At 38.4% G+C, this 24,957-nt stretch overlaps 1 protein-coding gene across 6 annotated transcripts in view; it reads right to left on the reverse strand.

The window, feature by feature from the left end:
• Positions 1-24,957, reverse strand: part of ANKMY1 (ankyrin repeat and MYND domain containing 1) — a 123,297-nt gene that overhangs the window by 85,419 nt on the left and 12,921 nt on the right. For 5 of the 6 annotated variants that reach the window (XM_074264172.1, XM_074264170.1, XM_074264173.1 and 2 more), the window contains 3 exons: positions 18,293-18,436; positions 4,380-4,852; positions 1,762-1,978 (listed from right to left, as the gene is read on the reverse strand). In XM_074264172.1, the coding sequence (XP_074120273.1) occupies positions 1,762-1,978; positions 4,380-4,852; positions 18,293-18,436 (834 nt within the window). The remainder of the gene's footprint in view (positions 1-1,761; positions 1,979-4,379; positions 4,853-18,292; positions 18,437-24,957) is intronic. The other variant, XM_074264175.1, reaches the window with a different exon arrangement.

Here is a 24,957-nt window from a genome sequence, read left to right on the forward strand (position 1 = left end):
TATCTCAACGTGGCCAAGATCCCACCTACGGGGCAGTCCTATATCCACAGAGATTACTTCTGGGCCTCAATCTCCCGATGCACTGTGTCCGCCCATTTAAAGGGCCCTTACGGGGACCTTTGAATTAGGTGGTTTCCAGAATATCAGGAGATCATTTTGGTAAAGCTCTTTGAACCGGAAGCACAATGTGAAGGCTAACCGTTGCTACTCTATAATATTATTATAACAATTTATTTAAATTCATTTAATGAAATTTGGGTACAACTACGTGACACAGTGAATGGATCACTGGGCCTGAAATCAGGAACTCTCATTTTCCTGAGTTCAAATCCAACTTTCGACACTTCCTGGCTGTATGATTCTTGGCAAGTCACCCTGTCTGCCTCAACTTCCTCATCTGTAAAATGAGCCGGAGAAGGAAATGACAAACTTCTCCAGTATCTCTACCAAGAAAACCTCAAATGGGGTCCCGAAGAGTAATACAATTGAGCAACAACCTAATGAGTAGCCTGACCTGCAGTCTTTCCCTTCTCCAATCTATTGTCCACACAGTTGCCAAAATGATCTTCCTAAAGCCCAGGTCAGCCCATGATCTTCTGCTTCTCAATAAACTCTGGTGCCTCCCTATTACCTTATTATCTCAAGAGGTTTTTAATCTAGGTTCTGTCAATTAAAAAAAAAAAAGCATATATTCTGGTAACTATAGTTCCATATAATTGATTTCCTTTGCAATCTCAGCTAGTTTGTTTTATGTATTTGAAAAGATAGTTCTGAGGAGTATATACTGGCTTCCCCAGAGTCCAAGACACAAAAAAGGCGGAGCCTTCCTGCTCTAGGCTCCGATACAAACTTCTGTTTAGCATTTCAAGCCTTTTGTACTCTGGCTCCAGCTTACCTTTCGAGCCTTTTTCCCCATTCCTTCCTTTCCTGCCCTCCACTTTCCAATTAACTCTGCCTTCCCATCACTTCCTAAATGATATTCTGTTTCCATGCCCTTTGCCTGATTGACGCCCCTACCTCTTGCCCCCCATGTCGAGAATGTGGTCCCTGTTGGTTAGTTGAATTGGAGTTTGGGGAATCAGCTCAGGATCGGGTTTTTTTGGGACTAGACTTAAGATTTTATTTGTCTAAAGCAGAAATGTCAAATACTGGGTGCTCTGGATGCAGCTTGAACCAGATGAAAATATACATAGCGACTTTCTTCATTGCAGCTTTGATATATCACAAGTCAGCATAAGAAAATAAATCAGAATTTTGGGGAATTTTTGAGGGAGCCACAGAACATGTGAAGGACAGCAGATGACATATAAAAGGTTTAGAAACTCAGAAATGCATAATACATATGGAGAGTGTTAATATCATATATTTTATCTTTTAATAGCATAATTATTCAAACTTCTTCTCTAGTACAAAGAGAGGACCAAAAATTTTTGCATAAATTTTCTCGATCAAGGGCACACAACATCCCCAACCAACACAATGTGGAAGGGACAACTATAAGAGCCAGACAGTTAATAAAATAAATAGAAATCAAATAAACATAGCTAATATAACATTTTAAAACCAAATCAATATTTGGCTTTGGTGGCCCTTATTACTATCAAATCTAACACCATTGGTTTAAGGAACTCCTAGGGAGGAAATTCTATCTCCCGACGTAGATGGATACCTGTTCCACAAATTAGAGGGTTTTGTGAAGTCACTGGTTTTTGTTTGGGGGTTTTTGGTTCATGATCTAACATTTCCCACTTAGGCTCTTACAGTTGCTCCGGCCAGCGCAGTGAATCCCTTTCCATCCCCCACATCGGCTATGGCCAGGTCGTCACGAAGAATCTCATAGACGCGGGAATAATGTCCCTTCTCGGCCTTCATGATCAGTTCTTTGGCATATTTTTCTTTGGGACCCTGGCGGCCAAAATTACTTCGATTTCTATTTATGATATCATTAACGCTCTGAATGAATGGAATCTGACTGTGCCTGATTGAAGGGAGAAGAAAAAAATTAGTCTCCTCTAATTTCATTTCAATACTTTTTAATTTAATTTAAGCTACTCAGACCTCTGCATTTTTTTTTTCTTACCAAATCTGTGAATTCACTGAGGAGACAACTGCCAGTGAGCAAACTCCCCTTCCTGCCAGTGCAGATCAACACCAGCTCTGCAACATATAGGGGCTAAGAGAGAGGCCGGGAGTCCAAAGTGAAGATTCCCTCGCTCAGGGCCACACCAGCTCTTCCAGACTCCAAGGTGACATCTCTACTGCCTCTGTTGTCCTAATATTTATTTATAGTTGGGCACAGAAGGGGGTGGAAGGATACTCAATTCCACTGAGTTAGAATGGGCCTTCAAGGTCATCCAGCACAAATTCTCCAGATTACAGATGAGGAAACCGACTGTCAGAGAGGCTAAATGACATAGTAGATAGAGTGCTAGACCTGCAATCAGGAAGACCTGTAGGGTGTCATACCCTTACCTAGAGATGCTCTTAAAAGCATTTGTTTTTTCTTTTGCACCTCCCAAGGTATCTCGGGGATTACTGACTAGATGTCTTTCTTAAGGATCAGGCCTTAAACCAGAACCGAACTGATTCAAATTGCCCCCCAATAAGGCTAGTCCCCATTTGGCCATCCCTCTAGGTCCAGATTGACTCATTTTGAATGTAAGTAAGCAGTCATTTCTGCTCTGGCCAGAAACCCTGAGAATCTTCCCCACTCCCAGATTCATTCCTTTGTTTGTTTCGCTAGATCTTTTTTGGATTAATTGAAAGAGGAGATTCTTTGCCCCAATGACTGCCTAGTCTGAATGGGTGCAGCCTCAGGCTAACTGAGGCCAGTTAAACATCTTAGCTTAGCTACCCATTGTGTCCAGGACCATCTCCAATCATCCTGATCTATATCTGGCCACTGGACCCAGATGGCTCTGAGGGGAAAGTGAGGCAGTCCTATTTTAGTTAAATCCAATTCACTTGCATGTCATGGCAGCATCTCCCTGATGTCATGGTCTTCTTCCAGAAGGAAGGCAAACAACAACAAAGTTCGTCTGACCTCAGACACTTCCTAGCTATGTGATCCTGGACAAGTCACATCACGCTATCTGCCTCAGTTTCCCCATCTGTAAAATGACTGGAAAAGAAAATGACAGGCCACTCCAGTAGCTCTACCAAAAAAAAAAAACAAACCCATCACACATGACTGAAACAACTGAATAACAATGACAAATATGTACCTTTTAAATGGAGGAGTTATATGAGGCTGGGGAAGCCTTGTATGCCTTGTATATACTGTTAGTCTCAACTGGCATATTGGTTAGTTGTGATGACCTTCTTCTCTCTCCTTCTTGCCCTCTTGCTCTCCTTCCTTCACTATCTAGGGCTGACTCATTGGGCAGGGAAGGGGAAGGAAAATTTGAAAATCAAAGGGATATATAAAAAAAGTGAACATTTTTAAAGAAAATGAAATGAAAGTTAAAAGACTGACAGACTGCAAAAACTCATCATATGGATGGATGAAGGGATTATGAACCTAGAGTGAGAAGAAAGCTCAGAAGCTATATGTCCAACTCCTATATATTGCAGATGAGTAAAATAAAGTCCAGGGAGATGAAATGACTTGTCTCATTCTCCAGAAATAAGTGACATGGCTTGAACCAAAGTGTTCTTTCCTCTGTTCTTTATTACCTCCTTTTAGAATTCTTAGAGAAGGAACTGAACGGAAGGAGCTCCAAAGGCCCTCTAGAACTAATCCTTTCAATGGAAATTGGATGGATGCCCATCAGTTGGGGAATAGCTGAATAAGTTATGGTCTATGAATGTTATGGAATATTATTGTTCTGTAAGAAATGATCAGCAGGAGGATTTCAGAAAGGCCTGGAGTGACTTACAGGAATTGATGCTGAGTTAAGTGAATAGGACCAAGAGAACATTGTACATAGTAACAAAATTATGTGATGATCAACTGTGACGGACTTGGCTTTTCTCAACAATACAGTGACCCAAGACAATTCCAATAGACTTGGGATGGATAATGCCATTCGTATCCAGAGAGAGAACCATGGAGACTAAATGCAGGCCAACGCATACTATTTTCATTTTTTGTTTTGTTTTGTTTCTTTTTTTCCCAACATGACTACTATGGAAATATGTTCTTAAAAAATGATTTATTCATGTATAACCTATATCAAATTGCTTGCTGTCTTGGGGAGGAGGAGGTGGCAAGGGAAGGAGGAAGAAAAAAATTGGAACTCAAAATCTTAAAAAAAGTAAGTGTTGAAAATTATCATTACATGTAGTTTGAAAAATAAAATACTATTTAAAAAATTGTTAAACTAACCCTTTACAAAATAATAACCAGCCAAGGAGGAAGAAGAGACACTGCTAGTTACCTGAATCTGAAAGCATGCTTTTGTATTTTCAGCAGCAAAGGACTCTGGTTTAGCACAAACCAAGGTTCATCCTCATCATCAAACATTGGAAACTTGGGCACAAAAAAATAGAAATCAAAGTCTTTTTTGCTGGAGGTAGTCATGGGAAGATGCTCATTATCAGTGGAGTAAATATACATTTCTGGTGGTAGAGTTAGATCGTCATTTAAAAGAAGCTGCTTATAGTCATACAAAAAGGGATCCTCCTCTTCATTCACCTCCCATTTTCCCAAATCCTTTTCAGAAAGACACAATTTTGTAGTATCAGAAGAAAGGAAGGTGATGAACTCTGGATAATTCAAAATGGTAAAAGCCCCAGGGAATTCGGTGCACAGTTTAATGATGTGTTCCCGGAACCACCATCCAACATCTTGATGGCTTCCTCTATACGACTCTATTCCTGGTCCAAATCTTTCATCTGCTTTGTATAATCCCTTTAGAAAAAGTATAAAATGGGATAAGAGAAAAACACATTAGGGAAAATCTGGTTTCTTTATTTTATTTTATTTTAAGCAAGGCATTCAGGATTAACTGACTTGCCCAGTCTGAGGCTGGATTTGAATTTAGGTCCTTCTGACTTTAGAACCAGTGCTCTATCTAGTGCATCACTTAGCTCCCCCCTGGCTTTCTTTAATAAAAAGAGCAAAACAACAAGCAACAGCAACTTTATTCATCCCTGTTAGCACTGAAGATAATCTACACAGAGAGTAGTTTTATGTGGATGCTTCAGAGTCTGGGAGAGCAACTCTGTCTCAGTTTTCTCTTCTTCTTCATTCCATAACTGTGTTTGTAACGTATTCTGAAAATACTTCTTTGCAAGATTAAGAGCCCAGAATCTGCTGTCCTTGCTGGCCTGTCTCCCAAGGAGGCTTAGACTCTAGATCCAAAGGATCATAGTTTCCCAGCTGTGAGGGGCCCCAGTCCAGTTCTTTCAATGGCACTTGACAAGGAAGGACTGCCCCAGGTATGATATAGCCTCCTTCTTTGGTCTGTAAGAACTCCTTGCCCCATTTTATCAGCCACCACCAGGTCTAGACCCTTAGGCCACTCATGATCTTTCTTATCTGTAAAATGGGACACATTTTGCCTGCTACTTGATAAATACATTTCAGGAATGGAAAGGACAGGAGTTAAACAAAAGCCTAAAAGTGATTGCTGATTCAAGTGTCATGCTTTCCATTTTACTATCACGAGCATCAATGGAGCTACCAATCATGGGGTGCCTTTTTCACTAAAAAACTTGTGAGGAATTATGTGGTTTCTCATAAAATCACTAACTAAGGTAGACTGAACCTACTCTTTAGAATTTAATGTATGAAATAAATTGATGGGTTTGGAAAACGAAGTTCTTTATATAAATATCATGATAAAGAACTTCAAATAGTTTAAATATTGTGACCAACTAAACTTGAGCAAACATTTGCAATAAGTCAACCATACTGGTTGGAGTGAGCAACAGACTAGAATGTAACAAACACTGTAACACTTTATAACACTTTAACGGTGGCTGAAAGGGGAAACTGAGGACTTCTCAGAATAATAAGACTCAGAACCAAGGGTTTAATCATTAGGTTCTGGGAAGAAGAACAAAGACTTTCCAAGAGAAAACTGCTTAGAGAAGAACCTGACTAATTGTTTAATGGCCTGGAGATATTCTAGAAGTCTACAAACTGGCTAATCTCTATTTGTTGATTGAAAAAAAGCCTGAGGTAAAACTAAGTCTCCTTAGTTATTTTAGAACCCTTTAATTCCTCTGACTTGATTATTAATCTTTGAAGCAGAATTGTAGAGAGTCACAATCAGTGGGGAAACTCTGGGTGAGATATAAGACCCTTCAACCCAGAGGGAAACTACTGACAATGTCTGATTTGGCTCCCGTCTCCCCAAGGGCTCTCAACCTTCCTGAGAAGTCAGGGGGTGTGACAACCTGTGTTGTAAATTAAATCAGAATGATTCCAGGTGGCAAAGAGACATCTATACACAATAGCAAGTTGTTTATGTGGTCCCACATGCACAGTATATACTTAGCCGAATGTCCAGTGTTGTTTTGATTACATAAGGGTATGAGGATATAAAAGGGGGAAAGAACTTGTAATAAATAGACTCCATTTTTATATCATCCTCAGGAGTCCCGCCTCATCACTTCTCACTAAGACAATATGTTTTAATACCCTGACGTAGGGGTTCTAGAAAGCAGGATATTTTAATCACCCATCATGGGGACTCTAGAAAGCACAGTATGTTTTGTCACCCCAACTTGGGGACTCTAGAAAGTAGAACATAACACAGAACAGACTCTTTTTTCTTGAAACAGGTATTACTTAACCAAGACCCTAGTGCCACAAAAGCCCACCTATATTCCAAAGACAAATAAAGGAATAAAGGTAGAGTTTGCCAGTGATTTTAGGAGGATTAACAGGAGATAGGTGGGCCAATAATTTCTGTAATTTTTTTTTCTTGACCATTTAAATCATCTCTTAGCCTCTGTAAAATCAGCCTCTCTCTGAGAACCTAGTGAGCAGACTTCCTGCTTCTCATGAGATTCTAATAAAGCTTCTGATCTTCACTTTGAGAGATCTCTGAGTAGTCATTTTGAGTTAGGAGTTGTCAGGCAGCCATCCCACACAAACTAATTCCACAATTCAGGTTCTCCAGACCTGTCCTTGATGGTGTATAAGAACTAGGGATATGGATTCCTACTAGCAGAAGAGCATAAATCTAAAGCTGGGAGGAACATCAGAGGTCATTTAGTGTAGCACCTCCACTTTACAGATGAGGAAACTGAGGTACACAGAGGAGAAATGATTTGTCCAAAAAGTCACAAAGAAAATGACAAAACCAGCATTTGAACCAGGTCCTCAGTATCAAATCCAATAAGCCTCAGAGGTGAGATTTGAATCTAGGTACTCCAATGCCAGAACTATTCTCTCTACTGCAGTCCCAAGGGAGAACAAGGAACAGAGATCTGGGCCTGGAGTTGAGTTCTGAGTTCAAATTTAGCCTCTTATTAGCTATGTGATCTAGGCAAGTCATTTAAATCCTGCTTGCTTTAGTTTCCTCATCTGTAAAATGAGCTGGAGAAAGAAATGACAAACCATTCCAGTGTCTGTGCCAAGAAAACCCCAAATGGGGTTAGTCCAACATGACTAAGATGCCTGAACAACAACAAATTGTTTATTGTCTTTTTTTGATTCCCAATGCTTACACCAGTGTCTGGAATATAGTAGGTGGCTAATAGATGCTTACTGACTGAATGATTAGCTAAAATACTTAGCACAGTGCTTGGAATATAGTATATGCTTAACAGATGCTTATTGACTAAATGATTAACTAAAGCACTTAGTGCAATTGCCTGAGCACATAGTAGGTGTTTAATAATGCTTCTCTTCTTTTCCTTCCCCTTTGACAACTATACAGTGAGAATATTTTTCATCACTGTCTTAAGTGCTTTGATTACCTTTGCTCTAAGCATCTCTTACAAGCTAATTCATGAGCCTAACTGCCAAGGATTATGTTGTTTCTTTGGGAAAACATATTCTAAGCTTACAAATAAGCTTTTCGGTTTATTTTTACAGCCTGCCCATAATCTGAGAGCCCTAGAAAAGCAGAATAATGGTTACTGTTGGGAACGGGACTATTAGTCATAATATTAATGCTGCAACTGTGAATAATCAGACTCAGAAACCATTTGCATTAATACCAAAAGTTATAGCTGCAATTTGCAACATCACTTAGAAGTCAATGGTACTGAAATGAGGAAGATATTTTAAGTAATAATGTGGGTGAGACACTATGCCTAAGAGATCAATTACTGTACTTGATGTTACATATTAAAACAAATACTTTACCCTTATTATTGCCTTCTTTTGATGCTAAAATCTGAAGTCTTTTAAGCTAATCATAAAATATATCTGTATCATGCAAATTCAAACTTCCTTAAAAATGATCCAGATCAACCCAATCTTTTCATAAAGTATACAAATTAATGACCCTCCACAATAAGACAAGAAATTGCACAATCCTGGAAGACCTGAAAATTCAAATCCACCCTCAGCAACTAGCTGTACGACCCCAAGCAAGTCACTTAAACTGCCTTCCTCAGTTTCCTAATTTGTGAAATGGGTATTTTTAAAAAAGCATGTACTAGCAAAACAACTGTTTGGACATGTATACATATTTTGTATTTAATTTATACTTTAACATATGTAACATGTATTGGTCAACTTGCCATCCTGGGGCGGGGGAAGGAGGGGAAAAATTAGAACAAAAGGTTTGGCAATTTTCAATGCTGTAAAATTACCCATGCATATATCTGGTAAATAAAAACTATAATAATAAAAAAAAAAAAAGCATGTGCTTCCCTGGGTTGTTGTGAGGATCAAATGAGATCATATTTGTAAAGCACTTAGCAAATCTTAAAGCTTTATACAAAAGCTAGCTATTATTATTATTATATTACATATTGATATATTATGATGTTAATTACTATTATTTATAGAAGTGTCCCGATGATGAGAGACAGTGAATATATAATCAGCCTTGTTTTATATGCTGGTTAGTTCTGCTCAAACTTTTTTTTTCTTTTTCTTTTTAACTCTTTATATAGGGAACAGAATAGAGGACGTTAGGAAATGAGGTAATATAATAATAAAACACAGAGAGAAAAAAATTAAGTGTGAAAATTCAAAATAGGATCCTAGCAATCTGAAAATATATTTATGAAATTCTCATTCTCTAGTAATACTAAAAAAAAAATCCTCCTCTTTGGAACAGAAAATTATCATCTGTAGGCATTTCACATCTCAAGAGACACTGAAATCACAACTCAATCATATTATCTGATAATTGACTCCAAATGTATCTGCTCTCTGTACAAAGAAAATTGCTCACTATCTGGTAGAAAAGTCATGGTGTAACTACTGCTCTAGGCTTGTCAGTTGTCAATTTGTTAATAACCTCTTCACTTTATTCCAGGCCCCAAATTTTCAAGCAATTCACAAAATCTGATTGCTTTCAATTACAGTTACAGAAGTCCTGCATTAGTAAGAGTTTTAAGATGTAAGTTAATCTCATTACTCTCCAGCTCCAAAAATATCAGTGGTTCCCTATTACCTCTAGGATAAAATACTGTGTTCTTAGGATTTAGAACTAGGGACCTTCGAACCGAATCCATATCCCTACAGATGAGGAAGCTTAGGTCCAAAGGAGTAACATAGAATCATAAGATTATAGATTAAAGATGGATGGCAATGGGATCTTAGAAGCCATCAAATCCAACTTGAGGTAAAGTAATTTCCATCAGCTATTTACCTTAGACCCCAATCTGGCTCCAAACCAACAATATTCACTTTATTTTTCTTCACATTCTCTACTTTCCAGATAAGCTAGACTCAACATCTGCCAATCTGAGTATTTGTGAAGGCCATCCTCTATACCTATGTTTAAAAAAGGAGGAAAAAAGGCTGGCTTGGCCATATTTCCAGCAAACATGGGCAAAGTGTTAAAGACAAAGAAAATAGGTTTGAGCAGCCATTTCCCAGTGTCCTCCTTTTCAACCTCCCCTAGGAAAGTTTTTATCTTGAGCTCGAGACTGAAGAGACTTGGGGAAGTAAAAAAAAATGAATTTTTTTTAATGGGACCAAGGAGAGGCAAGACTTTGCAAACTCAGAAGAGTGAATTCATAGCAAGAGCTGCAGCTTCCTCCTGATCAAGCTTAGAATCCTTGCCAAGTGACAAAGACACCAGATATTAGGCTTAGGAGAGTTCTCATCCTGCCAGGGATGGCTACCCCAGAAAACATGTGATGGTGATGATGAAATTGACATTACAGATTTTTTTCCCTATGTTTCCTAGGACAGAGGACATTTCCCATCACTTCTCTGACCAAATAGTCTCTCTGCTTTCTCCCATCCAAGATTGCTAATCACAGCTTCTTCTCCCTCTTCCCTCTTTCTGGATATCATCTAAGCATATGGATTTAGAGTTATTACCACTTTTTAAAGAAATGTTTGAGGTTTGTGATGGGCTCTGGGGAACAACATAAAAAGTACATTTATTTTGTTCATTTCCATTATATTTGTCGGAATACATGTGGGAGATTGGTTAGAGAGGGAGTAAGCCAAGAAGGGGAAAAAGAAATTTAAAGTATGGAGTATATTTCTACAAAATCCAAATCAGCCCTGGAAAAATAATATTCTTGCTTGGGGTATTTCAGGAGCAAAGCATGAAGAGAGATGACAGCTTGATTTAAGAAATGAAAGGAACAATCCTCAGGACCCAGTACAATTGGCAGAAGGAGCCATGGAAGTGGATGAGTGAGTAAAACAGTAGTCGTTTTCTTTCCTTTTCCCTGAAAGCCCATGCTGTGCTTAAAAGGTAAGGTCGGGCCTCTAATGGGGTGAGAGAAGAGTCCCACCCACAAGAAGGAAAAGAGAATAAATAAACAGAGCATGATTTATATATGACTGACAGCTCTCTCTGCTCTGTATGCCTGTGCTGTCTGATGTCTGTACCCGTTCCTTGTATCAGCAAACCAAGAAATCAAAACTAAAGGAGAAGACATATCTCACATTATATAGCATATGTTGATTATCTGCCCCAGCTCCTAGCACAGTGTCTACATATATAAGGATAATATGTTTGAATGAATCCTGTATTTTGAGAGCTTCTTCTCAGTTTCTAACATAACATGGCTTGGATGAGCCAAATCTGCCCACACAGCATCCTATTGAAAGCTGCAGGACAGAAGAACCATGGGAGATTGTAAATCTCTACTTATGCCTGAGAAAAATTAGGTTCTGGAATCAAAGGGACATCATACACTGTAGTTGAACTTGCTAAAACTTTCAAGCTTATGTAATTAAAAGAACAGAAAAAAAAATACTGTCTTAACATTCTGATAACTTAGAAAGAAGGAGAGAAATTTAAATGTTGAAAAGGGATATGGAGAGAACTGAGTGGGAAAATCTTTTTTTTTTTTTTTTTTTTTTTTTTTTTACAACAGAAAAACAAAAGAGCATTTTTAACAGAGAGGCAAGTCATTCTTTAACTGGACTTTATGGCCTGCATATGATTACTTTCCTTTGATCTTAGTAGGAAATTAAAGCAATTTCCAAGTCTATTTGTTATGCCACAGTTTCTTTGAATTGTTCTGCCTCAGTTTCCCTGAATTGTTCTGCCTCAGTTTCCTTGAATTGTTCTGCCTCAGTCTCCCTGGTGGCAACCCCCCCCTTCCTGGCCATTAGGACAGAAATAATTAGGATGGGAACCCTGACCACTAGCATTCCAAGGAGTCATAAAATGCAGAAGGTTTATTTAGGGCATATCTCCTATCTCAGACTTAGTGGCTCCTAGCCTCCCAACTTATCAGAATTTATGATCCTTCCATAACCCCAACCTGTCAGAACTGAGTTTATGGTCTGTTCCTGGAAGTTCCCACTCACCAGTGCTCAACCCCCACCCTGCTTTTGTTCCCTGATTGCTGGAGCCCTATAAGAGTCTCTGGAATCCCTTGCTCCCTACTGGATACTTTGAGAGAAGAGTCCAGTCCAGCCTACTGGGATCAACATGGATCCTGTCCAAGGATCGCCACCTCATGCCTCTAATAAAATAATAAAATCTCTCTAATCTCTATTTTGCCTCAGTTTTTCCATCATTACATAGTCTGGTCCCATATATTAGGGACTACATTTGTTCTGGGCAGCTAAGTAGTCCAAAGTACATAGAGCACTGGCCAGAAAGACCTGATTTCATGAGTTCAAATCTGACTTTTGACACTTGTTGTATGATCCTGGACAAATCACCTTACCACATTTGCCTCAGTTTCCTCATCTCTAAAATAAGATGGTGAATGAAACAGTAAACCATTCCAATATCTTTGTCAAGAAAACTTGGACTTGCAAAATGTTGGGCACAACAACAAAAGCTTGTTCCAAAAAGACTTCTAATCCATAAATTTGATTTCTTTTTATGACTATATTTCAATAAAGTTGGGTACAATATAGTCGGTTTCTTTTGTAATCCTATATACTTAATGTATTTAAAAACATTATTGTGAAAGGAGTCCTTGACACAAATAAATTACATTACAATTCTAAATGGTTAAAATTATTCCCAAACTGCAAATAGAGGTATATAAATATAGAAAAATAAAATAAAGTCATCAAAGAGACCATTTAAAGAATTAAACCCAATTAGAAGCCTTTTACCTCACAATTCCAATTATAACAAAGATAGACAACATTTTCAGGTCTTTGGAAGTTGTACTTACAATTTTTTTAATAAAATGGCAATGATCCTTAATGTCACGGATTTCCTTTTACTGCCTCTAACACGGGTTGTTCTTCAGCGTTTCCACCACCCTTCCCAGAACCCACAGGCCAGCTGGAAAAGTGTGACATGGTAAGCTCCAGTTCCCACTTAAACTTCTATAACTGACTGAAGGGGCTAAAAACCTGGCACAACTAAGGGAAAGGTTTTCTAGATGGTGATCTTTTCCAAGGACTGTGAGAGAAGCCAATCTCGAGCTTCTCAGCCTGATTTTTCCAACAAGGAGCAAGTAGGTAGGTTGAGACTCAGACCTTGTGCACAATAAACCAATAAGCTAATTTTTTTTCTTTTCTTCAGGGATCTCAAAAATAATTCTAATGCAATGAGGCAAAAAACACCAAATAACAATAAGATCTCTAGCTTGCAAACAGACTTTTGGAAGATAGTGAAATGGTGAAATTTTGGAAAAATACGAATTCAGTCCAAGACTAGTGATTTCAATTCAACAAGCATTTTTAAAGCAGTTACTAGGTAAATGGACACTGGGAATATAATAGCTGTGAAAAAAGGAACAGATCCTCCTTCAAGGTGTTTATACATTTCAACCAATCAAAAAGTACCTACTGAGTTTTAAGCACTGTACTTTAAACATGAAAGTCCCTATCCTCAAGTACTTTAGGATGAGATAACATATATGGAAATAAGAATATTTGGAAGATATTTTAAATAATTCTGAGATTATTTCGGGGTTGGGGAGATAAATCATTAATGTCCAAGGGATTAGGAAAGAATACAGGTAGAAGGAAGTACTTAAGGTAAGTTTTGAAAGAATTAATAGATCTGAAAAAGCAGAAGTTAAGAAAAACAACACTTCTAGGATAAAAGATAGCCAGTTCAAGGCTTTGGAGGGAGAAACGGAGATTTGTATATGAGGAAAACACTCATTGGACCAGAGTATAGAAAAGGGAAGGATATATAATAAAGTTGGAAAGGTGGGTCAAGGTCAAGTTATAAAAACCATTAAAAGTCAAATGGAGGGGCAGCTAGGTGGTGCAATAAAAAGAATCAAGAGGACCCAAATTCAAATCTGAACTCAGATACTTACTGTGTGACTCTGCACAAGTCACTTAACCCAACTACCTCTAAAAAAAGTGAAATGGAAGAGTTTATTATGCCTCAGTTTCCCTGCATTAATTTCCCTGAATTGTTCTGCCTCAGTTTTCTTGAATTGTTCTGCTTCAATCTCCCTGAATTGTTCTGCCTCAGTCTCCCTGGTGGCAACCCCCCTTTCTAGCCATTAGGACTGAGATAATTAGGTCTGGGAGCCCTGACCACCAGCATTCCAAAGAGTCATAAAACTGCAGATGGCTTATCTCAGATACCTAGATGGGACCCTCCAAACCAGACTTAGTGGCTCCTAGCCTCACAACTTATCAGAATTTATGATCCTTGCTCCTAACCCCCATCCTATCAGAACTGAATTTATGGTCCTTTTCTGGAATTCCTGCTCCCCAGTGCTCTACCCCTACCTTGCTTTTGTTTCTCTGATTGCTGGAGCCCTATAACAGTCTCTGGAATCTCTTACTCCTTGCTAGATGCTTTGTGACAAGAGTCCAATTCAGCTGGCTGGGGTCACCATGGATCCTATTTTACCCCCAAGACAAACTTTCCCTCTAATAAAATATTAAAAACTTCCTAATCTCTATCTTACCTCAGTTTGTCTGGCATTACAAGCTTATGCTAGATTTTAGAGATAAGAGTAGTCATTGGAATTTAATGAATAGGGAAGTGACCAAATTAGACCTATGCTTTAGGAAAACTGTGTGAAGGATGGGAATAGGGGAACTTGAGACAGGGAAACCAATAAAAAGATCATTATAATCAAGGAAGAAGCAGCAAAGACATAGATTTGGTTGGTGGCTATGTCAATAGAGAAGGGGACAACATGGGAGAGATGTTGTAAAGGTAAAAAATACAAGATTTGGCAACTGACTCAATATGTGGGTGAGAGTGAGGAGTTAGGGATTATTGTGCACCTGAGGGATACAAAGGATGGCAGTGGTCTCAACAAAAATAGGGAAATTGGGAGGATGGGAAGACTTGAGTTGTGTTTAGAAATATTGAGTCTGAAATACCTATAGGACATCCACTTTGAAAGGTCCAACAGGTGATTCAGTGAAGCTCAAGAGACAAGGGGTGGATAAAAAGATCTAGAAAGTGTCCTCATGGAGATAATAATTGCACCTATGAGAATGAATGGGGTCACTCAAAAAACAGAGTATTCCAAGAGAAGCAAAGGCAGCCCAGCACAGGGATAGAACATGGGTGAAAAATCAGCAAAGTGGACTGAGAAGGTACAGTCAGACAAGTAGAGGAAAGCTAGGACAGAAAAATGTCATGAAAAGTCAGAGAGGCAAGAGTCCCCAGGGAAAAGTGTCAGATGCTCCAGGGAGGTCAAGAAAAGTGAAGATTGAAAAAAAGCCTTGGAAGTTCTCAAAGATATGATCGGATTCCAGATGCAGACCACATCCCACCTAGAATACATATTCTGTTCTGGGAGTCTCATTTTAGGAAGGATGATGACAAACTGGTAAATATTTAGAAGACATCTAAGATAGTGAAGGCAATCAAATCATGGAGATTTTGCACATCAATCAGTTATTGAAAAATACATAGAAGGCGGCAGAAGGCAGTTCAGGAGGGGATCCAAACAGAATAATACAAGCACATTAATTTAAATGTATGCTTTTTAAAACTACGTATAATAGAAATTGAGGGATTCCTTTGTTCTTTTTATGTCAAATGTTCATGTTTATTACTCTAAGACTATATAATTTTTAAAGAAGGAAAAATGATTAAAAAGGAAAAAAATCAAAATTCATATCAAGTGAAGGTAATAACAATGTTTAGCCCAAAATGGAGATTTGGGGGAGATGGTTGGCATAAAAAAGGGAGTTCAGACCTGTTTTGTTTGGTCCATGAGACCAGCCCTTGATTCAAAGGGGAGAACTTGTAAAGAAACAAACCTCTTCAACAATGAGATGAAACAAATCAGTTCCAATAGAGCAGTAATGAATTGAACCAGCTACACCCAGCGAAAGAACTCAGGGAAATGAGTGTGAACCACTACATGGAATTCCCAATCCCTCTATTTTTGTCCACCTGCATTTTTTTTTTCCTTCACACATTAATTGTACATTATTTCAAAGTCTGGTTCTTCTTGTGCAGCAAAATAATTGTTTGGACATGTATACATATATTGTATTTAACATATACTTGAACATATTTAACATGTATTGGTCTAAAAGGTTTTGCAACTGTCAATGCTGAAAAATTATCCATGCATATGTAAATAAAAAGCCATAAAAAAAAAAAAAAAGAAACAAATCACATTCAGAGGGTGCCAAAGGTAGAATTAGCTGCCTGCAGGTGTGATGAGCTCCCCTATCATTGGAGGGATTCAAACAGAAGGTTGAATAATCACTTGCCAGAGATGATGGAGACGGGGATCCCTTTTCAAGTAGGAATTTAACACCACAGACTTTTCTTTCGGTCCCAAAGTTCTTTGAACACCTGGTCTACGTGGACAACCTCACGTACTACATCTTCCTCACTCTTATTCCATATGCTCACCCAGAAGCCTTTTCATCCTTATTTGGTTTCCCATTGGGAAGAGGATGCCCTGACTAACACGGAAATATATGCACACTTGGCAGTTAAAGTTTTCAGTATAAATTATTAACTTGGCTTTCTGGTACAAATCCGTCTTGTGGGAGTTGGAAGAGCCCGAGCCACTTTTCTGGAGCCTGCTCAAACCTGAATAATAATTACACATTTCTATAGCACTCTATGGTTTGCAAAGCATATTCTTCACTGGTCTCTAGGGCAGGGGAGCATAAGTTTTAAGAAATGGGCTCTGCAAGATTAAAGGATGGGCTTGTGATCACACAGCTGGTTAGTGCAGGTGGTACTCTCTTGGAAATAGGATTACTTACTGCAGATTCCCTGATTTTTCTTCTACATCAAATGGCTTTTTTAAATAAATTGACTTCTGGAGTTCTAGAGCTGCAATGTTGAGCCCAATCAATCAATTAATCAATATGCATTTATTAAACACTGTGAGTGAAAGAATGAGTGGACAAATGAATAAATAAAAAGGCATTTAATAAGCAACTTAATATGCCAGGCATGGCTCTGGGTGCTAGAGATGCAAAGACAAAAAGGAAAGAATCCCTTCTTCAAGAAACCTGCATCCTAATCAGAAGGGACAGCATGTACATATAAATAGAGAATTAATATCTTCAGAATAAATAAAAATAAATGTAAGTTAGTTAATGAAAAACAACACACTGCTTTGCCTATGGAGGTAATTTTGTTTTTTCTTTGTACCCCAAGCCCTTATCATAGTGTCTGAAACATAGTATGCATTGTTATAATAATAAATAATGCTTTATTATAAAAAAATAATAATAATAAATGCTTGTTGATTGATTGGATTGGATTGTCTTGTCACCTATAGCATTGAGACCGATCAGCTAATAAGGCCCTTCATTTTCTAGAGCCCAGATTCTTAAACTATGGTTTCAGATCCTATGTAGGGTCTTGTAACTGAATGTGGGGGTCACAAAACTATGTTTTATTATCAGCAAAACATTTGATTTTTATACCTATTTTATATACCTCTCACCCTGGGGTTAGGTAAACATTTCTTAGGCAAAAAGGAGTCATGAGTGGAAAAAGCTTTCAAAGTCTTGCTCTAAAGCAACAGTTCTCATACTTTTTTTTTTCATCTCACAAAACCTTTATGCTCTTAAAAATTGTTGAGGATACCCCCAACAGCACTGGGTTTTGTGGATTATAGTTGTCAATACTTCAATATTTGAAATTAAAACATTTTATGTCTGAACACATATTCACTTTCTTTCCTTTTTCTTTCCTTCTTGCACAAAATAACTAATATGGAAAAGTTTTAAGGTTGTACATATATAATCTATATCAGACTGCTGACCAACTCAGGGATGGGGAAAGGGAGAGAGAAATAGAATTTGAAACTCAAAACTTTTTTTAAAAATATTTTTAAAAATTTACATGTAGCTGGAGAAAATAAAATATTATTATTTTTAATTAAAACATTTTAGTATTATTATAAATAATTTTGGCCTTAAGAATCTTCTGAAAAGGTCTTAAAACTTAAGAACTATTGTTCAGGGGGGGATCTCATTGCCTCTGATTCACAATTAGTAAGAGATGGAGGATCAGCTTGGAAGGAAGAAGTAGATCTTTGAGGGACAGCAAGCCTGGATTCATTCCCCTTATCTGTTCCAGGACCTTCTTCCCAAGGTCAGACTTGCCCAGAAGATATTCAGGGTCAAATTTCTCAGTGCCTAGAAGCAAAGCCTCTTATCCCACTGCCATACTCCAGCACCTTTGTTAAACTGAGAATCAGGATCCATGATGGCATTAATAATTAGTTATTTTAAAAGAATTTAAATAATCCCCTTGTCCTTACCAGACATTTAATACTGAGGAAGTTGTAAAACTTCTTGGATCCCAGACATCATTTTCCATTAATTAAATTGTTATAAACTATTGTTATTTCTACTCACCTGAAATACTCTGTTTTTTAAGTACATGGTGCCATATCCTTCTCTGTGACTCATATAAAATGTTCCTGTGAAAGTACAACCATCAGGCCAAGTATAGGTACCTTTGCCATGACGATGATCCTTATAAAATTGCCCTTTGTATGTCTGGAAGAGAAAAAAGTGGAAGAAAGGGAAGGAAAAGTGAATTATTCCCATGAGGGCTGAATTCAGAAGACCAGGATTCTAAAACCACCTCAGACACATATTTAACATGTGACAATGAGCAAGTCATCTCACTTTTGGGAGCCTCAGTTTCCCTACATGTAAAAAGAGTGAGTTGGACTTGATGAACCTAAAGCTCCCTTGCAGTTCTAAATCTCTGATTCTGTTCTCTATGATTTTTCCAAAAAAAAAAAAAATTTCCACATTTTAATGCAAACCTTCTAAGTTTGAAGTGGGGGAAATAATTTAAGCCTTTCCAAGAGTATTTTGATGATGAGATAGTAGCACAACTATTCTAGATAATATTAGTTACACAATCAATACAACCATTTTGGAAATCAATTTGGGATTATGCAAACAAAATAGCTAGAATGCCCCATTCTCTGGCTCTGAGATTACACTCCTATACATATACCTCCAGCAAGGTCACTGATGTGAAGCAAGTCCCCATACATACCTAAATATTTAGGGCAAGCAGCACAAGTTGTGGTAGCAAAGAACTGGGAACAAAGAGGATGCCCTTTGGGGAATAAATGGGAAATGGTCAAGCAAACTGTGGCACACAAATATGATAAAATGTTACCAGACAGGAAGAAATGACAAATGTGATGAACAGAAAGACTTCCATGAACTGATGCAAAGGGAAGTGAGCAGAACCAAACCAGGAAAACAATGCAATGACTACAGCCATGCGAATGGAAAGAATAACCACAACAAAATCATCACAAGTAAAAGGGGCAAAATTACAAAGAATAGGTACAGTCCCAAAGAACAGACAGAAGAGGATACCTCCTTCTCTCCTTTGCAGAGGTGAAAGTTCCACAGATACTGAGAAAATGTTGGAGATATAAGAAAAGACATTGAAAAATTTATCAAGTTAGTGACCATATGTACAGTTTAGTTACTTTTTAAATAGATGCCAAATTGGTTTTTCAGAGTAATTGGACTAATTCAATTCCAACCAGATTCCATCAGGCTACCTATCTTATCGCTCTCTCTCCAACATTTAACTTTTTTTGTATTTTGCCAATCTGGGAATGAGGCAAAAGCCAAGAGTTGTTTTAATCTGCATTTCTCCATCTCAGGTCACTACCTAAAGCCTTCTTTCATGTGACTGTTGATAGTTTGTCTTCCTTCTTTAGAAAATTACCTGTTCATATCCTTACTATTTGGGGAACAGTGACCATTTGTTATTTTTGTCTTCCTCAGAGATCAGATATATCACTGGCAAAGACAGCAACCTAATCATATAGTAAAGAGCTAGGGAAAATGAACAAGCGTGCATTCTACATTGGTATACAGACATTGTCAAGTTACACAAAGGCAAGTCAATTCAGCTAGTTTTTATTAAGCACCTATTGTGTGCCAGGTACTGAGGATGTTGAAGAAAGCCCTCTTAATACCTTGGTCAAACCTTTTGTGAAGAATTTAAAGGGAAAATTGAAAATTTCTTCTTAGCCATGCCCCAAATGATAAATGATCAAAAGATATGATCTGTGCCCAAAGGACTATAAATTCATGTATATCTTTTGACCTAACAACACCATTACTAGGCATGAATACCAAAAGAGAGGAAAGAAAGAAAGAAAGAAAGAAAGAAAGAAAGAAAGAAAGAAAGAAAGAAAGAAAGAAAGAAAGAAAGAAAGAAAGAAAGAAAGAAAGAAAGAAAGAAAGAAAGAAAGAAAGAAAGAAAGAAAGAAAGAAGGAAAGAAAGAAGGAAAGAAAGAAAGAAAGAAAGAAGGAAAGAAAGAAGGAAAGAAAGAAGGAAAGAAGGAAAGAAGAAGGAAAGAAGGAAAGAAAGAAAGAGAGAAAGAGAGAAAGAAAGAAAGAAAGAAAGAAAGAAAGAAAGAAAGAAAGAAAGAAAGAAAGAAAGAAAGAAAGAAAGAAAGAAAGAAAGAAAGATTCCTACATGTAAAAAAAATTATTCATAGAAGTTCTCAGGGAAAAAATACTGGAAATTGAAAGGATTTCCGTCAATTGGATGATGGCTTAATAAACTAATATGTTTGTGATCAAATATTATTGTTCTATGGGAAATGATGAGCAGGATGCTCTCAGAAAAAAAAATTAATAAGTAACCTAGAAAGTCCTCCATAAACACAAGCCAAGTAAAATGTACTACGTACAAAGTAATCGCAATGTTCTGGAATGACCATCTGTGAATGACTTTGCTGTTGTACAATTCATGACTACTCTGAAGGACTTATGATGAAAAATCTTATCAGTACCCAGAGAAGGAACTAATTGTGTCTGAAGACAAAGGAAGCACTCACTCTTGCTCTCATTCTCATTCTCTCCCTTCTCTTTCTCTTCTCACCCCCCCCCCTCTCTTTTTAAATTAATTTTTCTGGAGAGTTTTTATTTTTATTAGGGTGGTAAATCTATGAGTTTTGGTTTTTTTTACTTTTATAGAAATGTTTTACATAACTTCACATGTATTAAAGTACACCCACATGTAACTGTGAGTGAGGATAAAGGAGAGAAGCTAGAATTCAAAGATTTTGAAAACAAATGTAAAAAGAAATTTTTGTTTTTAATGTAACTGAGGAAGATATTAAAACACACACACAAAAAGAAAATTTCTTCTTAGGGAAATATAAAATCTGCTTTCCCACTAAGCTTCTACCCATTTGTCCTAGTTTTTCTGAGGAGTGATGATTAGTCTTCTCCCTCTTCCAAATAATAACCCTTCAAATATTTTTAAATAGCAATAATATCATATCTTCATAATATGTATGATATGCATTATATGCAATTAGGACATATATATGCTAGATATAGTTTGTATATAATTATGTGTCTATGTATACATATTCAGACAGGAAGGAAGGACAAAGAGAGAGAGATGATAGATAAATGATAGATAATAGATAGTCCAACCCCAGGGGCAGCTAGGTGGCGCAGTGGATGGAGCACCAGCCTTGAATTCAGGAGGGCCGGAGTTCAAATCTGATCTCAGACACTTAACACTCCCTAGCTGTGTGACCCTGGGCAAGTCACTTAACCCCAGCCTCAGAAAAATAATAATAATAATAAAAAGATAGTCCAACCCCTCCCACCATCACCATCCATCCTTGGCATTTTCCATACTAAACCTCCATTCTTCCCTTAACACATCCCCTGAAATGTTCTCCCTTTCAACTCTTCCTAGATATCTTCTCTCCCTTTACAAAACACAGCTTAAGCACCCCTTCTTCCCAGGCCCTTCCAGATCTCATCAGTGCTAATGTCCTCCTTCCCAACTATCTTATGTCTATTTGCATTTATTTTCTTCATATTGATTTTCCCGTAGGTACATGTTGACTCTCCCATTAGAATATAAGATCCTTAAAAACAAGATTTGCTTCATTTTTTTCTGTTTCTCCAGGGCCAAGCCCAATGTCTAGCACATTGCTTAAGCAATGCTTGTTGATTAATTAATTGAAATGAAATGGCTTCAACATCCTGATCCACCTCTTCAGGTCACTCTCCCACTACCCATGAGAGCGAGGTACTGAAAATGGGGAGTGAAATATAATAAATCTATCAGACATAGTCTGAACATCATCCTTTTCTTGGAGTTGGGGAAACATGGAGTTAAATCTTGACGCCTTTTCTTCAGTATCACAGCTCTTTCCGGTTATGGCTCCTTGCCCCTCAGTCTGCCTTCACTTACAACACACACACACAAAACCCCCAGTTAAGCAGAAATGACCTCCACTTTCCCAGTGCCTGGCAGCATATCTAACATCCCCAAATCTCAGCCCCAGGCCCTTCCTTGTCTCTTTTCTCCCCATATGCTCAATGATCTCATCCGCTCTTGTAGATTTAATCATCATCCCTGATGCAGACGATTTCCAGATTTATGGAGCAGCCAAGCCTCCACTTTCTCCTGGTTGCCACTGACTATTGTCACTTTTACTGGCTGTTCCATAGGCATCTCAAACTCTACATGGGCAAACCAGAATTTATCCCCAGTCCTCCAAAACCTACTGCTTTTCTTGCCTTCCCTTTCTGTTGGGCCACCATCATCCTTCCACTCATCAGCTCCAAAATCTTGGAATCCTCCTCAGTTCTTCCTCTTCTCTCCCCCTTCCAATGAAGTGTTCACCAAACCTCATTGATCCTTTCCCAGCACCTCTCACACATGTCTCCTCTCTCCACCCACAAAGCCACCATTCAAGTTAAGGCCCTCTCCCACCCACCTAGACTCCTGATTGCAATATTGTCCTAAGTGGCCTCCCTGTTCCCATTCATTTCCTTCTTTAATCCATCCCTTTTCCAAAACACAGATCTGCCCTCACCCTCACCATCACCATAAGCTCCTGTGGCTCCCTATTGTTTCTAGGGTCAAATTCTGTGATACTGAAAACCTGGCTCTAGTCAACCTTTCTTTCCCAGCTCTTCACACATTATTCCCCCAAGCACACACTCTCTAGTCCGGCCACATGGCCTCCCTGCTATTTCTCATACAGTATTCCATATCCTATCTCCATATTGTTCCCCTTTGACCTTCTTCCTCCTTGAAGTATACTTTGTGCTCACCTTAAAATCCCAACACAAGTCGTACCCTCCACAGGAAGCTCTCCCTGGTCCCCTTAGCTGTTAATGCTTCTCTCCAAATAGCATCTGCATCTCAGCTTCCAGGTACATCCTGTTAGAATTCAAATCTCCCAGGGACCTTCATTTTGTCTCGGTGTTTCCAGAGCCATAACATAATGCTGGCAATAAGGTACGACATCCAATGTATGCTGATCTTTCCATCCACACTGGACTAATAATTGTCCTCCAAACTTAACATGTCTCCTCTTCCCCACACACTGGCACATTCTCTGATCCCACACTTGAACTACATCCTATTTCTGCTTAGTAGTCTTCAAGGCTCAGCTCAAATGTCACCTTCTCCATGAAATCTGCCCTGATTCACCACCCCCCAGTTCAAAGTGATCTTTCTCTCAGATATTCCTGGAGTACTTTTGTGGGTCACTCAATGACTTCTCTCTGTGGACAGCAATCAGTCCAAAAGCATTTGTTAGCATCTGGGAGTGGGGGGCAAGGGGAAGGGGGGAAATTTTGGAACACAAGGTTTTGCAAGGGTTAATGTTGAAAAATTATCCATACATATGCTCTGGAAATAAAAAGCTTTAATTAAAAAAAAAAAAAAAAAAAAAAAGCATTTGTTATGGAATGATCGACCAAAGTAAAACACTCCCTACTGTCAAGGGAGACGAAATACAGGGTGTCCCAAAAATCTTATGGCAATGTGTGTGTATGTTTGTTCCCCAGTTAAAACTTAAACCTGCATTAAAAATTTTTGGGATAGGGATATCCTATAGCTATATATAATAAAGTATGTATGTGTGTCTATTCATCCATCCATATATATATATATATATATATATATATATATATATATATATATATTATAAATGTGTGTATTTATACATATACATATATGTACTTTTATGTGTATATGGATAAGTAGATATTACAAATCAATTAAAACAAGATAATTTAGCAGGAAAAATATCAGTAGGTGTCAGGGAAAGGTTTCATTGAGAAGGGTAGCTCTCAAACTTTATTCTGAAAGAAAGCAGAAGGAGGAAGGAAAGAGGGCCTGTCTCCCTTCCCCCTTCCTCTCCCCCAGGAGCAGAGAAGATGACTGAAGCATTTGTTTGTTTTTGCCTTTGTCTTCCCCAGTGCCTGGCAGGGTGTCTTCATAAAGGTTTATTGGATTGAACTGGGAAAATGAGCATCAGGGGAGTGCTGGAGGCAGCTCCTGAGAGCAAAATGGTTCAATTTTCGGTGTGAGTATTTGCACCTCAGAAATCCACAAAGGCTTCAAGCTTGATTTGTTGTCTATTGGTTGTCTAGACTTAAAAGAGTGATCAAGACAACAGCAATAATGAAGATTAAAGTTAACAGCATGTCCTGTTCTTTTTGAGAGAGAAAGAGAGAGAGAGAGGAGGGAGAGAAGAGAGAAAGAGAGAGAGAAGAGAGAAAAAGAGAGAGAGAGAGGGAGGAGGGGGAATGAAGGGTGGGAAGGGGGGAGAGAAAAAGGAACAGAGACAGAGAAAAACAAAGAGAGTCTGAGAGAGCATCCTAAATGTGAAACAATTTAGCAGCATACTCTCACATGGGACTCTCTTAGCCAGCCAGGGGGAATAAGATGAGGCCCTCAAGCTCCAAGACTGCCACCATCACAGGACCACACTGTGGAACCTTACAGCATGATCCATGCGTGGGAATTGTTGTTCTTTCTTGAAGATTTTGGCGTCTTCAGGACCTAATCTCCAGCTGCCTACAAATGAAGAGGTTGGGCCATCACAGAATCAGTGAGTGGAGAGGGGACAATGAGACTGGCAGAGGGACTGCTATCACAGAGGATTGGCACCAAGGATCAAGCAAACCAAAGGCCTAAAGCCAGCAACTGGGGACAGTCCAAAGTCTGACAGTGTCAGCCTGAGCTCCTAGGGAGCGCCCAC

The sequence above is a fragment of the Sminthopsis crassicaudata genome, chromosome 4 (assembly GCF_048593235.1).
Source record: "Sminthopsis crassicaudata isolate SCR6 chromosome 4, ASM4859323v1, whole genome shotgun sequence".
NCBI lineage: Eukaryota > Metazoa > Chordata > Mammalia > Dasyuromorphia > Dasyuridae > Sminthopsis > Sminthopsis crassicaudata.